Genomic DNA, 14236 nt, shown 5'->3' with positions numbered 1-14236 from the left:
TAGAGTACAGGAGGGAAACGTCAAGTATGTTCTGTATTTAAAAACTGCTGAAACTAAAAAGCATAGATAGCTGGCAACTAGAAACGGAAGGGCTTCTGCTTATCTGAGCCCTACAATATATCCTGGCATTACAAACCAGTTTTAGGGATTAAATTGAAAAAAGAAGCCAACTTTTTCTGACTTTCAATTCCTAAACCATTCTTTGTCTGTGACTAGGCTAGGTATTGAGCTAATGTGAAAAAATTATTTCTTTGATTTTTTTTTTTGACAGCTGACTTGACACAGCTGGTTCAGTAAGTCAGCTACTTCCATTCCAATTTTTTTTTCTTCTCTCCCAGCACCTTGAATTTCCTTACAATTTCAGTAACCAAGCCTGCTCTAAATAGAGTTGGTTCTGTATTTCAGTATTTTAGTCAGGCCTTATCATAGAAGGATGTCTTTCAAATTACTTCTAAAATATTTTTATGAAGAAAAATGCCTATGTGAGTTTGCCTGTCTTGTATATTTAAAATATGTATTTTCATAAGAAACTAATTTTTCCAGTAATGTTGGGTCTTGCCCAAAGGCCAGTTCAGAACTCCTTTTGCAGCTGGGACACTTGGTTTGTTTGCATCTCTGTCTCCCTCAATGTATTTGGCTGTCGGCTTCTATAAAGCTTTGGAGCATTTATTTATTCTGTTGCGCATTTCTAAATCTGCCTGGAATTTGACAGAAGTTTCAAAAACTACTGGTGGGAAAAAGTCTGCACAGAGATGTGTAGGCCATACTGTTGCATGTTTCACTTTTGTTAAAAACTAGATCTGAGGTTTCCAAACAAGTTTGTCTTCAAGTCCATTTATTTGCCTTCTACAGATTTGAGAGCGCTTGGGCATCTCCTGGGGGTGCTTTCCTTTTTCTCCAGTTGGCTCTAGGAAGCATCATGAGGTTTCTAAGTGGTTTTACCCTACCTTTTGATGCCTCCGAAGAAGAAATCTACCCACAAGGCCAGAAAGGGAGAGCTGGTATTCCTTGAGAGGCCGCAAGAGGGACCCGTCCATTGCTATGAAACTCTGCTACCTTCGGCCGAGAATCCAAGACGTGTTCCTACGAAACCTGTAGACCACACCACCTCTGCTGCCTGGGTTGGTACAGATTATCCTTTCTCCCGCAGGTCTCAACAGAAAACTATCTGTTCTGGATACTAAAATTTAGTAGCACAGACCTGAATTCATTGTAGCTGCTTAAAGCACAAGTAAGTGCTCTTGAGTGGCCTCACACTGTAACTGCAGCCACTGAGGTCTTGGTTATTTGAAGGCATAAAACTGTGTGCAGTGTGGATGGATTGATATGACTATTTGTCTTCTGAAAAACTAATTTCCATCAGGAAAACGCTGTTTTCTGTGGCAACTGAAAATCCTGCACATAATAAACATTAGGGGGAACTTTATTGGCTTGCTGCTTGAAATAACTGCTGAACTCTAAATGTTACATATTTAACATTTTAACAAATGTTAAAAGTACTAGGTGCTTTGCTTAAATTTTATGCTGCTAAATTTAGAGAACATAGGCTTTCACTTCAGGACTATTTGTTCTAACCTGCCCTCTTTTCCATTCTGTGTGTTTTGAACAGTTTCTGTCTATATCACTATTCTGATGGGCTCCTTTTCTGGTCTGGAAAAAAAAATATTCCAGGGACTGTTTGCAGTGTCCTAAGATACTCCTTATATCATGTAATGTAAAGATTTTTTTTTTTTTTTTAAGCAAACAAGTGCTGCAAAGACAGACTGTTCCTATACAACAACAGTTATCACCTAGGGGAGCTCTGTTTAAGCATTATTGCTGCTCAACACTCTGCTTTTCACAAGGCAGGCTCGGGAAGCACGGTTTCAAACCTGCATAAAACATTTCTTTGTTCTTGGTGACCTGGAGTTATTTTTGTGATGCCTTAACCTTGAAGTAGAACATGTTCAAATTTTTCCTCTTTAATTTTTTTTTTAATATGCTTGAGGCAGTTAGCTCTATGGCTTCTGAAACGCTAAGTAAAATAACTGCTGTGAATAAGCATTCTTTTTGTTTGAAAGAGGTGGGAATATCCACACTGGTACTTAGCCCTTTGATTCCAAACCTACAATGATTCTATAATTTGTTTGAAGTGATCAGCACTGAAACTGTTAGATATTTTTCCATTTGAAAATCCTGGTAGGTTTGTAACTTCTTGAAGCACCCTCTGCAGAGTTTCTGTCAACTTGTTTCAGTGGCAACTGAGATAAGAATACTGTAATAGAAGGACTTCCAGGTTTCCAGAATCTTTCAATGAAATATAGATTGTTGAGCTTTGACCATCTTCTATAGAAAGCCGATTTTAGAAGTGGCTTTTGGGTGATCTGTTATTCCAGAATACAGAGATTAACTATGTTTTGGAGTAAAGATGTTTTGGGGGAATATTGTGAAAGCCATATTAACGTAATCTAAGGTGATGGAGCTAAGTGGGCATCCTTTTAATCATTTTGTATTGCTCTCAGTTCAACATCTACCCGTTCAGGGAGACTGAGGATGTAGTTCATTGAATCTATTCAGAGTTACGCCGAGACACAGAAAGAAACAGGATCTAGCTCTGAACTGTTTTGAACCTGCAGGAGTTAGAGGAGTAGACACCAGTTAGGCTTTTCTTTAAAACCCACATCTTGAGTTCTTTTTAAGTCGCCAGAGAATAGCCCACTTGCACCCCAGTCACTTTTCAGAGAAGAGTGGCAGAAGATGACGAAGTTCAGAGGTATGTCCTGCTTAGTACTCTGGTTAGTGACTGATCTGCTTTGCTGCAGACCAGATTACCTGCTTAATGAACACACTGAAAAAAGACGGGATAGGTGGGGGAGAAGAATCAGGCTGGCAATCCTTCATCTGGAGAGAATTGTTGGGTTTTTTTCTTACTATTATGTCTTTCCTTTCAGGTGTGCCCACAATTTGAAACAACTAAGTCAGTGGTGTTGACAGCGTGCCAGAAGAAGCATCGTGGTCCTCACAAACCCCAGAATCAGGATGCCAGCCACGGTTTGCTTCACGCAGGAGGAGCTTGCCGAAGAGCTATAGCCTGCAAATTTCCTCCTTTAACTTTTGAGACTCCAGAAGGATATGCAGCCCACCCCTCGGGTTGTCCGAATCGCGTGAGGAAGAACACACAGCGCTCTCGCAGCCAGCCCAAGAAAGGGACAGCAGCAAAGGCCGACATCCAGGCGAACAGTCCAGAGAACTGCAGAGAAACACCTTTGTTGCCTGTGGAGCCAGAAGTCTTGAGTCCACCAGATGTGGAGACTCCACCGGCGCCTTCCGTAAGGAACCGGAGACGCAGCAGCGCTCTGCCACCAAGTAGCCGCCGTGCCTGGCATCCAGAAAAAGAGCTGGCATTCGGAATTGATCCCTGCGGGAGCGGGGAGTCGGGAGCAGTGCTGGTTACCGACACTCCCGAGCACGAGTACGGAGTGAGGGTGGCCTGGAGGCGGCGGCCTCGTCTAATGCAATACCTGCGGGAGAGGGGGAAGCTGAGCGCTGCCGACATCCTGGTGAAGGTGAGCCCCGAGCCCCCCGGGAGACAGGCCGACGTCCGGCTCGGCGGCAGCCCTAACTCTCGTAGGTGCAGAGACACGTCCGAGTAGACGACGTCGCCTCCGAGGACGAAGAGGGGAGGTGATTTACGCCACAGCCCACCGCTGCGGCCGGCTGGTCCTCCTGGGAAACGCCGCCACGGCGCGAGGGGATGTTCTCTTGGGGCTGGAGGTACGTCGGCCGGGCGTCCTGTGGGAGCGGGGTGGCTCGGAAGAGAGCTTTCGTACCGGCGAGCCTCCCGCCGGCGGCCGTTCCTCCAGCCCCGCGGCGGCGGAGGGAAGGGAGGGGGCGGGCCTGGGCTCGGCGGGCCGGGCCTCGCGCATGTGCGGGGCTCGCCCCTCCCCGCGGAGGGGCTCGGTGGCCAATGGGCGGGCGGCGTGCTGCGCCTTCGGCCAATGGCGCCGCGCCTCAGTGCCGAGTTCCGTCGCTAAGGATAGCGGGGAGGCCGGGGCCCCGTAGCAACGGCGGGGCCGGGGATGGAGAGCGCGAGGGGCCGAGGCGGCCCCGCCGGCGGCAGGTGAGGGGCGGCGGGACCGCGCGACCGCACGGCCCGGGCGCTGCGGGGCTGCCTCGGGCCCGGCCCCGCGCCTCGGCGAGGACGGCCCGGGGCGGCGTTTCCCGCTCCGCTCCCGGCGGGCGGGCGAGCGCGGTTTCGGGGAGGCGGCCCCGCCCGGGCCGGTGCCGGGCCGCGCAGAGCCGGTCGCGCCTGTCCGCCGCCACCGCAGCCGGTAACGGCTAACGGCGTGCCCGTACGCGCACCCGCCGCTCCGCTCGGCCGGGTGCTGAGGCGACGCTGCCTCAGAACAGCCGCTTCCAGCGGGCGCGTAACAGCCGCGGAGCGCCCTGCCGCGTTCTGCGTGCTTGAGGCTTCCTCGTTCCCCGGTGCGCATCGTCTCGATGCTCCCGCGTTAAACTGGTTTTGCGGGGTCTCGGCCCGCTCGGGTTGTTTCTAGGCGTTGCTGCGGAGCATTTTTTTGCGGTGTTATTCTGCTCTTCTGTTCCTGGTGAAGCTCTTGGGGTATATGGCAACGTGCTCGGTACGCCGTTGCGAGAAGCAGGGAAGAATAACTGAAGTAACATCACTGATGTAATAGGAAAAATGACTGCGGACTTCGGAGAAGAGATCTTGGGAAGAGGTTGCGCCTGTGGCACTTGAATAGCTCAAAACCGGAATTGTTGGAAACTAAACGTGAGGATACAGGCAGGCAGGGAAAATGGGTTTTGACAGAATTAGTGTGATTGTAAAAACACAGGAAAAAAATATCTTTTGTGCCTCTGATGGATGGATGGGGAAAGGAAAAGCAAGTAAAGAGAGAAACCTGAACTTCTAGTAGTTGAGCTATAATGAACACAGTGCTGAGGAGAAACAGTATTTGTTTATGACATATGCTTGGTAATTTTAGTTGAGGGTGAAAAGAGGCAATAGGCTTAGGAGGGGTCCTGTGACTGCTTGGGTCCACCAAATATGCTGTGAAACATTAGAAGATGACTTCTTTACGCAGACTCTAAAGGCTGAGGTTTGTATACCAATTCTGGAAACAGTTTTTGAAAAACTGATGACCAGACACACATAAATTTCCTTGCATAGATATTAGACACTTAAGTTTGACAGAGTTGAAGCTACGGGAAATGATGCTACTTTTCTGATAACAGTTGTACTAGTATAATTTCTTTCTGCTAAGAAACTTGTTTTGCATACTTCTCTGGGGGCCTCACAGAAACAGCCTAACAGTAATGTCAGTTCATGTGATAGCTGTTTCCCTCCCACCCCCAGTTTATTAAACAAACAATCCATTTCCTTAACTTTCTTAGTCTCTATGGTTAAAGGAAGAAAACTAGAATACATGAACCTAAATGAAAGTATGTAATTTTTAAATAGGTCCTTAAGGCCTATTATTTTTAGGGGTCTGACTGAGCTTAGAATGTTCAGCAGCACTATAATAAATTGCAGGAAGATAAAAGATTGTGTTCTTAAGAAGGATCTTCTTTTTCTAAGAAGAGAATAGTAAAATTGTCCGTAAATCACTAATGTAGTCATTAGAACTCTTGTTTGGTAAAATAATTGTCAGTTGTCCAAACAGTGGTTTGTATAGAACAAGTAAATGTGATACATAATAACCGGCAGTTCATAGCGATGGAGATACTACCTGTAAAGTTTAAAAAAGCTGTACCTGGGAACCAGTTGGCAGCTTTTTTTTGCCTTTTTTTTTTTTTTTTTCCCCCTGAGGTGGAATACCTTTACTATTGAGCAATATGTAAAATACACATTAAGATATAAAAAGTATTTTATTTCTGGTGGACAGAAGTGAACAAGTCAGAAATAAATGCATACAGTTTTGTATATGTGCAGTGGGATACTTGGTGATGGGTAGACAGCTGAGATCTTGGCTTTAGGCCATCTCTGAACAGGCTATCCCTTGAAACTATGGCGTTGTGTTGACCTATCTTCCATTTGAGGTGGCTGCAATTGAAATTACTCAAGTTCATTTTAAAGTTTGATTGACTTTCCAGTAGATATGGCACAACTGTCTTAATGCTTTAGAAAATTATAAGGTTCATAGTGCTGTTTCATAGTTTTGGTAAGTGCTATACCTTCTCTCTTCATTTGGGAAAGTCCGTTTTGAGACCTAACATGAAATTAATAATGTTGAATACAGTAGAAGCATTCAGATAAACGTAATTCTAAGTCACTGTAAGCTTCTAAAATATTGAGGAGGTAATTTGGTTCTTTAATAGTAGTATGTATTTTAGAATCTGGGAGACTGATGAACTTCAGCTTTTTGCATACTAATCACACAGTATACAGGAATACTTAAAGCTTCCCACATGCTGCCTTCCAAACGTGTTTTAGCTTCTGACTTGCAGATGTCACGTATAAAGAACATCATTTCAAGGTGCAAAAATCTTGACTGAGTCTACAGGAACTACAAAACTGGGTGTCAGCTACAGCGGTCCCTCCCGTAATTTGGATGCTTGGGTGACTAGACATGCATGAGTTAGTGGTTTTCAGCCTGTGAACCTAGGAACTCTGGGATACTTCCTCAGTGTCTTCAAAAATTAATGGAGAAAGAGGGCCTATTGTCAATAAGCTCAATTTTCAAAAGATTATGAGCCCATGGACTGAACAAGGTTCAAAAGTCATTTCATATATTGTTGTCCAGCCAAAAGCCCTTTCAATATTTGAAAAACCCTAGTGTAGTTGAAGTTGTTGGGAGTCTTGGTGGCTGCTGGGCTTGACTGTTTTGTATAGATTGCACCTAAATTATAATTTTGGGAAAAAAAACCAAAATACTTTGCTAATGATTTTAGCTATACTTGTAATTCAGAGAAGACAGAGAAGTTTAGATTTCCTTTTAAAAGCCTATCAGCATCTCTGTTAGTCCTTGGGTATTTTTATTTGGCCACGGGTGAGCTTCTTGAAATTAACAAGCACTGTTTTGTAAATTCCAGGATTTATAATTCTGCAAATCTTATCCTTAGATAAGAGAACTGGCTTAATATCTTGTTTGCTTCACCCCTTTCAAGTCTGAAAATTATAACCAAGAAATCTGTCCAAAATGAGATAAATCTGTAAATATTTTATAAATGTGGCTGAGATGTACTCCTAGGAGTATGGTTTAGAAAGAAAAGAAAACCTTTTGCGACTGCAATTTGATGCCGCTGTGCTTGGTGTGAATGAAAAAGGAATCGCCTCACTTCTATAGTGTAGACAGCAGTGGCAAGAGAGAAAAAGTAGCACCGCTGTTACATCTGTCACTAAAATTTCCAAATACAACTTGAAATGCACTTGGTAACTGCAATTGTTAGAACAATGAAAGAATTGTCTTAAAGTTGAACCTTGTTTGAATTGTCTCTTCAGTTTCTAATAAGTTCTTCTCCCATCTCTTACAATTTAGAATTTAGGTTACTGATGACCCATCTTTATGGGTCAACCACAACCATTATTTTTCTCTTCTCCTGCTTTTTTTTTTTTTTTCTTAACCACTGTTGGTATGGCATCTGTAGGAGGGACAAGTGCCCTGATTTCAACATAATTATGACTTTGTATGTGTGAAAACTTTCTGCAACCAGACTTGCACTGGGATAGCTCCAGACTCTTGTCTTGTCACTGAGGCACAGTTGGGTGATATCCAAAATAAAACTTGATTGTGTTGTAATTGGGTGATGGGATGAATTCTCTTAGAAGTGGATTTGCTGAAGTCTGTGGTCACTTCTGCACTCCTTTCCCATTTAGCATTCTTATGTGAAATCTGAGGCAAAAAAAGAACAAGAATCTAAATCTAGCAGCAGTATCTTGCTGAGTCACCTAGTTTGGGATGGTAATTAGATTTTGCTGTTTCTATCTGTTTAATGGCTTTCCCTTTCAATCTTTTAAAAATAAAAAAAAAACTGGACTGGGACTAAAAGTCCACTATCAGTTCTACAGTGTCAGTTCAGAAAATTTCATTTATGTTCCTTCCCCCATTTTGAGTTTGAAAGACTATAAAACAAGTGCAAATCGTGGCATGAAGTGTGATACAGTTATTTTTGGGGAACTTTGAGTTTTGTTACCTAGTCTGGTTTAAGCATACTGTGTGCTATTTAACTGCTGACTTAGTTGCTATTCTCTCCTAGCAACAGCTTTACATTTCACTGGTTTCATGTTGTAATGGGGTATGACCTCAACAAAAGTGACAGGCAAGGTTTAATAATTCATGAACAGAAGATCATAGGAGTTAGAATTCTAAGGCCCCATGGATCTTGCTTTGCTCTTTCCTTGGTAGAGCAATTTCTATAAATGAAATGACCCTGGATTTTGGAGTGTGTAGTTGAGAGGACATTAAATAGAAAGCTGGTGTTCTGCTTATGGAATAAATATCTCTTTCTTTTCCTTAGCAGAAACCTCAGTTTCTTTCAATTTACCTGAATAAACATGATTTTGGAAGCACAGCATTTTGCAGTTGTATTGGTGGGTAAGAGCTGAAAAGTCCTTACTCAAGGAGTCACCAGCTGTGAACTCTCAAAGGAATGTGCCTGGCAGGAGATTCCTTGTTTCCCTTTTCTTACAAATACTGTAATAAACCCCCAGTTTAAAACCCCCTGTTTGGCTACACACTTAAAGATGAACTTATGTGCATATTCTTATTCTTATGGTTGTCTTCCTCTGTGCCACCCTCCCAGCATCCGTGATGGCTTTAATGGTTCATGGCCTGCGTGGATTTCTGGCTTCTCTTGGCCTTCCTTCCAGGAAAAGAATACTCCTTTCACTTTAGGCATGCTGTGATTAATTCCTTGAGACTTTTCTGGCTAACGAAAACCAGATTCTACTTTTTGTTCTCCCAGTATAGTACAGTAGAGAATGACACAGGCTTTTGTTTGCACTCTTCTTTATAGTCCAGATAGAAGATCTACTAGCTTTTGTCCAGAGAGTGTTGCTTTATTTTCATTGCTCTGTTCCCTTGTTCCAAGTAGGAGGAGCTAATCTTTGGTATCTGGTGAGTTAGTTTTTGAATGGCATATGAAACTCTAAGCAGTACAGTAGTCAAAATATTTCTGAGCTCAGAATTTAACCTTTTCATGATGCTTGTGTTCCTGTCGCATTTTCTTGTAACAGCCTGTATTCTTTATTGTCATCCAGTTTGTTCTGTCGGACTCGGGCTCTAAACTGTCTCCATTTATCTTGTGATCTCCAGAACCCAAACAGACAGAATCGCAGAATCATGGAGGTTGAAAGAGGCTTCTTGAGATCATCTGGTCCAACCCCACTGCTCAAGCAGGATCAGCTGGAGCAGGTTGCACAGGACAATGTCCAGTCAGGTTTTGAATATCTCCAAAGACGGAGACTCTACAACCTTCCTGGGCAACCTGTTCCAGTGTTTGGTCACTCTCTCAGTAAAAGTTTTTTCTTGCATTTGCATAGAATTTCATGTGGTTTAGGTTGTGTCCATTGCCTCTTGCCCTGTCAGTAGGCACTACTGGCTTTATCTCCTTTACACCCTTCCATCCATACACATGGATAAGATCCCCTCTGAGCCTTTGCTTCTCCAGGCTGAACCGTCCCAGTTCTCTCAGCCTCACCTCATGTGAAAGATACTCTGGTCCCTTAATCATCTTTCTGGCCCTTTGATGGACTTGTTCTGGTATGTCCATATCTTTCTTGCGCCGAGGAGCCCAGAACCGGACACAGCAATTCACGTGTGGCTTCACCAGTGCTGAGCAGAGAGGTGGGGTCACCTCCCTTGACCTGCTGGCAGTGCTTTTCCTAATGCAGCCCAGGATGCTCTTAGCCACCTTTGCCTTGAGGGTGCATTGCTGGCTCATGGTCAACTTGTTGTCCACCAAGACAGTATCAATCCATTTCTGAAAAAGGAATCTCATCAGACAGCATATGCTTTATTCTTTGTTTCACCATAATTCAACTTTTCTCCCACAGAATCTTCATTTCTCAATGTTCTGTTACTTTACTAGCAGGTTCCTGTTTAGTTCGCCTCACAATCTCCTACCACATTAGTTCTTCCTATTTCAAGATGTGTTTGTGTAGGTATGTAATAATGCAGAGTGTATCCTGTTGCATTTGTGAGATGATAATTTTATACTAGGGTTTTGTGTTTCCATGGATACCATTTTGAAACTGAAGATAGGGGTGATTCTTCTGAGTGGTCGTTTCACCTTGCCTACACCGTTTCATTTTACCTTACAAAATCGCTGGAACGAGTATTGTAAACAAAAGAATTTTGTGTCTCCTGTACTGATAAATACTCTTTTCTGCATTAACTTGCTGCAGTCAGTCAGGACTAGACTGCATCACGATTCACCTAGTTGCATTTGGCACATGAGCAGTCACCTCAAAATGCATGCGTTTTCAAAGGAACTCCTTTAGGCCAAATGTACTGTGTTCTTGCTGAGCTGTTATAACCCAAACAGCCCGTTACTTTCAGGTACACTTCACTTACTATTAGGGCATTGTGCATTTAATGGCATTATTGCATTATGCAAGTATGGAGAACATGGTGCTGCAAGGATAGGTTTGGATTAAATTCACCACTTTCTTGGTTTTAGCCAACAAAAATAATTATTAACCTGTTCATGTTTTATAACAAAAGGTTTTTCTGTAGCACTTGTGTATCTCGGATTGTTTTCTCTTTAATTCCTTTCTTCAGCACAGTTTTCCTATAGCTCTGAGTTGTTGGGGCAGCTGTTTTGCCACAAAGGCAAAACGTATCCATATATATATTCTTCAGAGCGCCAGCTTGCTTCAGTTTGGGATAGGGAGGGGAGTGTTTTGGTTTGGGTGCTTTTGGCATGCTTCTAGTCCGTGTGACTTTAAAGTACCTGATAATTCCATAGTGAAGTGCCATTTTTTAAACTCAGAGGTAGGTAGAAGCCAAAGTTTTAAAGGACTAATTTGCCATTGTGTTTCTTTAGGATCTTCTTTAGTAAGTTGTAAATCGTTCAGATAGTTGCTGCAAGTTATTGATAGGAACATGCAATGCCTAAAGGATTCAGGTGTATTTTAAAGTGGAGTAGGACATACAGATCTAGATGCTTGTCTTTCTGCTTCCCCCACTCCACCCTGGTCTCACAGTTGACTTTATTGTTCTTATTAGTTTATTTTATACTTTTCAAATATTCTGAGGTAAGTCTTATTCAATCTTTATCACATGGAACATAATTTGTGTATTAAAGCATATCCAAGACAGTCTTTATTCATGGTAATATATTCAGTCATTCAGAATTGCTTCCAAAATTAAGTGTTCACTATTGCCCTGTCAATGTTCCCATAATATGTTAAGTAGGTGAAAAACTTGCCAAAGAAGTTTTGTGAAACCTGTCTCAAAACAGTATGCTCTTGGCATTAGAAATCTGTGCATGTTTCTTGGGGGGGGGGGCGGAAATCAAAGGTAAAACTGATTTCACTGGAAGAAGGATTCTTTTTGTAAAAAAGCCAGACAGAGGCTAAAACTTGCCCTTGTTGAAATAATCAACTGCTTGAAAATAACTTATAACTGAAATGTTGATGCAAACTGAGCTGTGTCACTCAGAAATGGGTGTGGCGTTTTATGGCTGATTTGCAGCAGATCCAGTTTACCTTGGAAGATTTACTGGCAGTTAATTTAATTATGAAGGAAAGAATATCCCATGTTTGCCAAAAACCCCCACTCTTCTGCCTTGGGGAAGGCAGAAAAAATTGATAATCCTCACTCCTGTGGATGCTATGTTACGCATTTTCCCAGAAATGAACAATTACAATTGTGTCAGTTGCAAGGAAAGCAGATGGGACTCCTCCCTTTTGTGGATTAGAAGGTGCATTAAAGATAAATTTTATTCTTCAACCAGTTTCCAGAGCAAGTATTGCAATTTTTGTTTGGAATATATCTTTTAAAAAATAAGAATCCTTCTTCAAATGATCTCTTTTCTACAGTTTCTGTTTTCCTTCATAGCTGTAGTTCAGATGAGGACAACAATTCCTAGGAAAGCTCTTTGGAGAGTTAAGAGTGAAACCCCTTTCATACTAGCTGACTCCACATTTCATACTGAAGTTGCTTTTACTTGCGCTTCTACATCTAAAAATAAAATCTAGTGGACAAAAATATGTGCCAGAAGCCACATTCTTCTCATTCCCTGATTCTTAAGCTCTGGGAGTATTGCTCAGAGGCATAACTGCTGCTACCACATTAACAAACTGTCCTGCAAAGAAAAAAGGAGTTACGTGAGCTTTGTTAGACTCCTGATGGAAGCAGCCCTCTGTGGAGTGAGAAATGGAACATAAGATGTTGGGAATTCTGGGACATTTGTGGATGAAAATGGTGTTAGTTTATTGTGCCTTGGAGTTCCTTTAAAGGAAGTAGAGCAATGGAAAGAGCTAAAAATTTAAGGATCTTTATTGTTAATGTATAGGTTCATATTCCCATCAATATTGAAAGATTGTGTTTGTTAAGGATTTATGTATCAGACTGTTATAAAATATCAAGCTTGTTTGTGATAAGGCGCAGTAAACTCAAAATCTAGTCCACTTTAAAGTAAGCTAAAAGTTTCTGCTGGACACTTTCCCTGAATCTCTCTGCCAAGTTACAGAGTATCTGAATATTTAGTACCTTCCCTAGAGCTGTGCATAAACAGGTGATACTTCCTGAATTTCCCTCACCAAGAATTCAGTGCATATACAGTGCTAATATATGCTCTAAAGAAGCTTAGAACAGTGAAAACAAGCTATCTTTCCTTCTCTTGGGTCAGATTTCTTTTAAGGTTGGGGCGGGATCTGTTTCTGTCAGCTAGTCTGACTTTCTGCTTAAAAGAGGCCAGAGAACCTTACTCTTTATTTATCAAACCTGTAACTACTTGAATTGCAGAATAGCTTTAGCTATCTGGGAAACTTTTAAATCTGCAAGGCCTTGCTCCATTGCTTGTTCAGGAGGAAAAACGGAGTAGAGTATTTCTATAGTGGACGTATGAGGAATGTACCTATTTTGTTGAATGTGGGAAAAACTATCATGAGGTTTTTTTTTTCCTTTGTTTAACATATTTCAAATCTGTCTTTCCAGTGAATTCTGGATCATGTAGAACATTTTGTCTCCATGGGCTGCTCTTGCTGTGGCTTTTCTTGCTTCCTTTGCTTGCTGCCTCTCACTCACAGCTGCAACCAGTCAATTCCTTGCAAAACTAGTCCATAATAAGGGCAACTTTTATTTGCCTCTTTACAGCTTCAACAGTCAGTATATAAAGGGGACTTAATTGGTCCCTTGATATAACTTGAAAGCAGAATGCTTAGCTCTCCCATCTGCAATAACCACACCTGAAATCTGAGGTGGACCATAGCCTTACTCCCTAACAGCAGTTTTTAGCATAATAATATTCAACCTTGATTAAAACCTGTTGTTTTCTGTTGAAAATCCATAGCTCCATGATGTATGCCAGTGATTAATTAGTCACAGTGTTAAATAAAAATTTTATTTGCAGTCTGAATTTGTTTAGCTTCAGTTATGTATGACTGGACTTCGTTGTCTTCTCCTCTCTCATCAATAGTCGTTGGTGGCCTCAAATCCATGGAAAACAGTGGAGCGTATTGATTAATCTTCTCTTGAATAAACTGGAGGATGCATTCAAATCTTGCTAAGACGTACATTTTCCAGTCCTTGGTCAACTTGTTCAGCTTTCTGCAGAACCCTCTTCAGTTCTTCATAGTCCTTTCTCTTGTGTGGACCTCGGACAGAATGAGAAGACTATTTTCAGACTGGTGGATTAATTTCTTGCCCTGTTTTCTATGGTCTCCTGCTTTAATATCAGGGTTTTTCATTATTCTCAGACTTGCATTGTACTGTGAGTTTGTATTTGGCTGATTCAATGGTAATTATTGCCAAGTGCTTAGAATGTAACGATTTGGGATTTTTTAGGCATAGTATATTCAGGAACACAGAGAAGTTGCAATGAAAACAGGAGTGTTAACTCTGCCTGTCCATATGTGTGCTTTACAACATAGTTTGTAATTCCAAAATTGCAGTGTGTTGTTGAGAAATGATACATCTGTTCTGAAAGAAGTGTCAATAGATATAGTATGCCCTTTTACAGAAATGAAAATAAACTGCATAAAAATGAAGCTTTAATTGCGTATATGAACATCCGTTAAATAACTTGTGAGTTATCTCTTTGTTGTGGTTAGTTAGTTTGATATTCTGAA

The 14236-nt window shown here is 42.0% G+C and overlaps 1 protein-coding gene across 6 annotated transcripts in view; it reads left to right on the top strand.

Annotated features, from left to right (window-relative positions):
* Nucleotides 1-3451: 3451 nt before the first annotated feature.
* The window catches only part of TULP3 (TUB like protein 3), a 33827-nt gene continuing 23042 nt past the window's right edge, over nt 3452-14236 (top strand). Inside the window, exon 1 of one of the 6 annotated variants that reach the window (XM_030040676.1) lies at nt 3452-3663. Coding sequence is in view for 3 of the 6 variants with exons in the window: in XM_030040673.2 (XP_029896533.1) it covers nt 4059-4099 (41 nt within the window). In the remaining 3 variants the exon portion in view is untranslated. Of the gene's footprint in view, nt 3664-3718; nt 3754-3971; nt 4100-4444; nt 4465-4546; nt 4772-14236 lie in introns of those variants that run through there. The other 5 variants (XM_030040675.1, XM_030040673.2, XM_030040674.2 and 2 more) reach the window with 5 other exon arrangements.

The sequence above is a fragment of the Aquila chrysaetos genome, chromosome 17 (assembly GCF_900496995.4).
Source record: "Aquila chrysaetos chrysaetos chromosome 17, bAquChr1.4, whole genome shotgun sequence".
In the NCBI taxonomy this organism is placed as follows: Eukaryota; Metazoa; Chordata; class Aves; order Accipitriformes; family Accipitridae; genus Aquila; species Aquila chrysaetos.
This window is presented reverse-complemented; position numbering and strand designations above follow the sequence as displayed.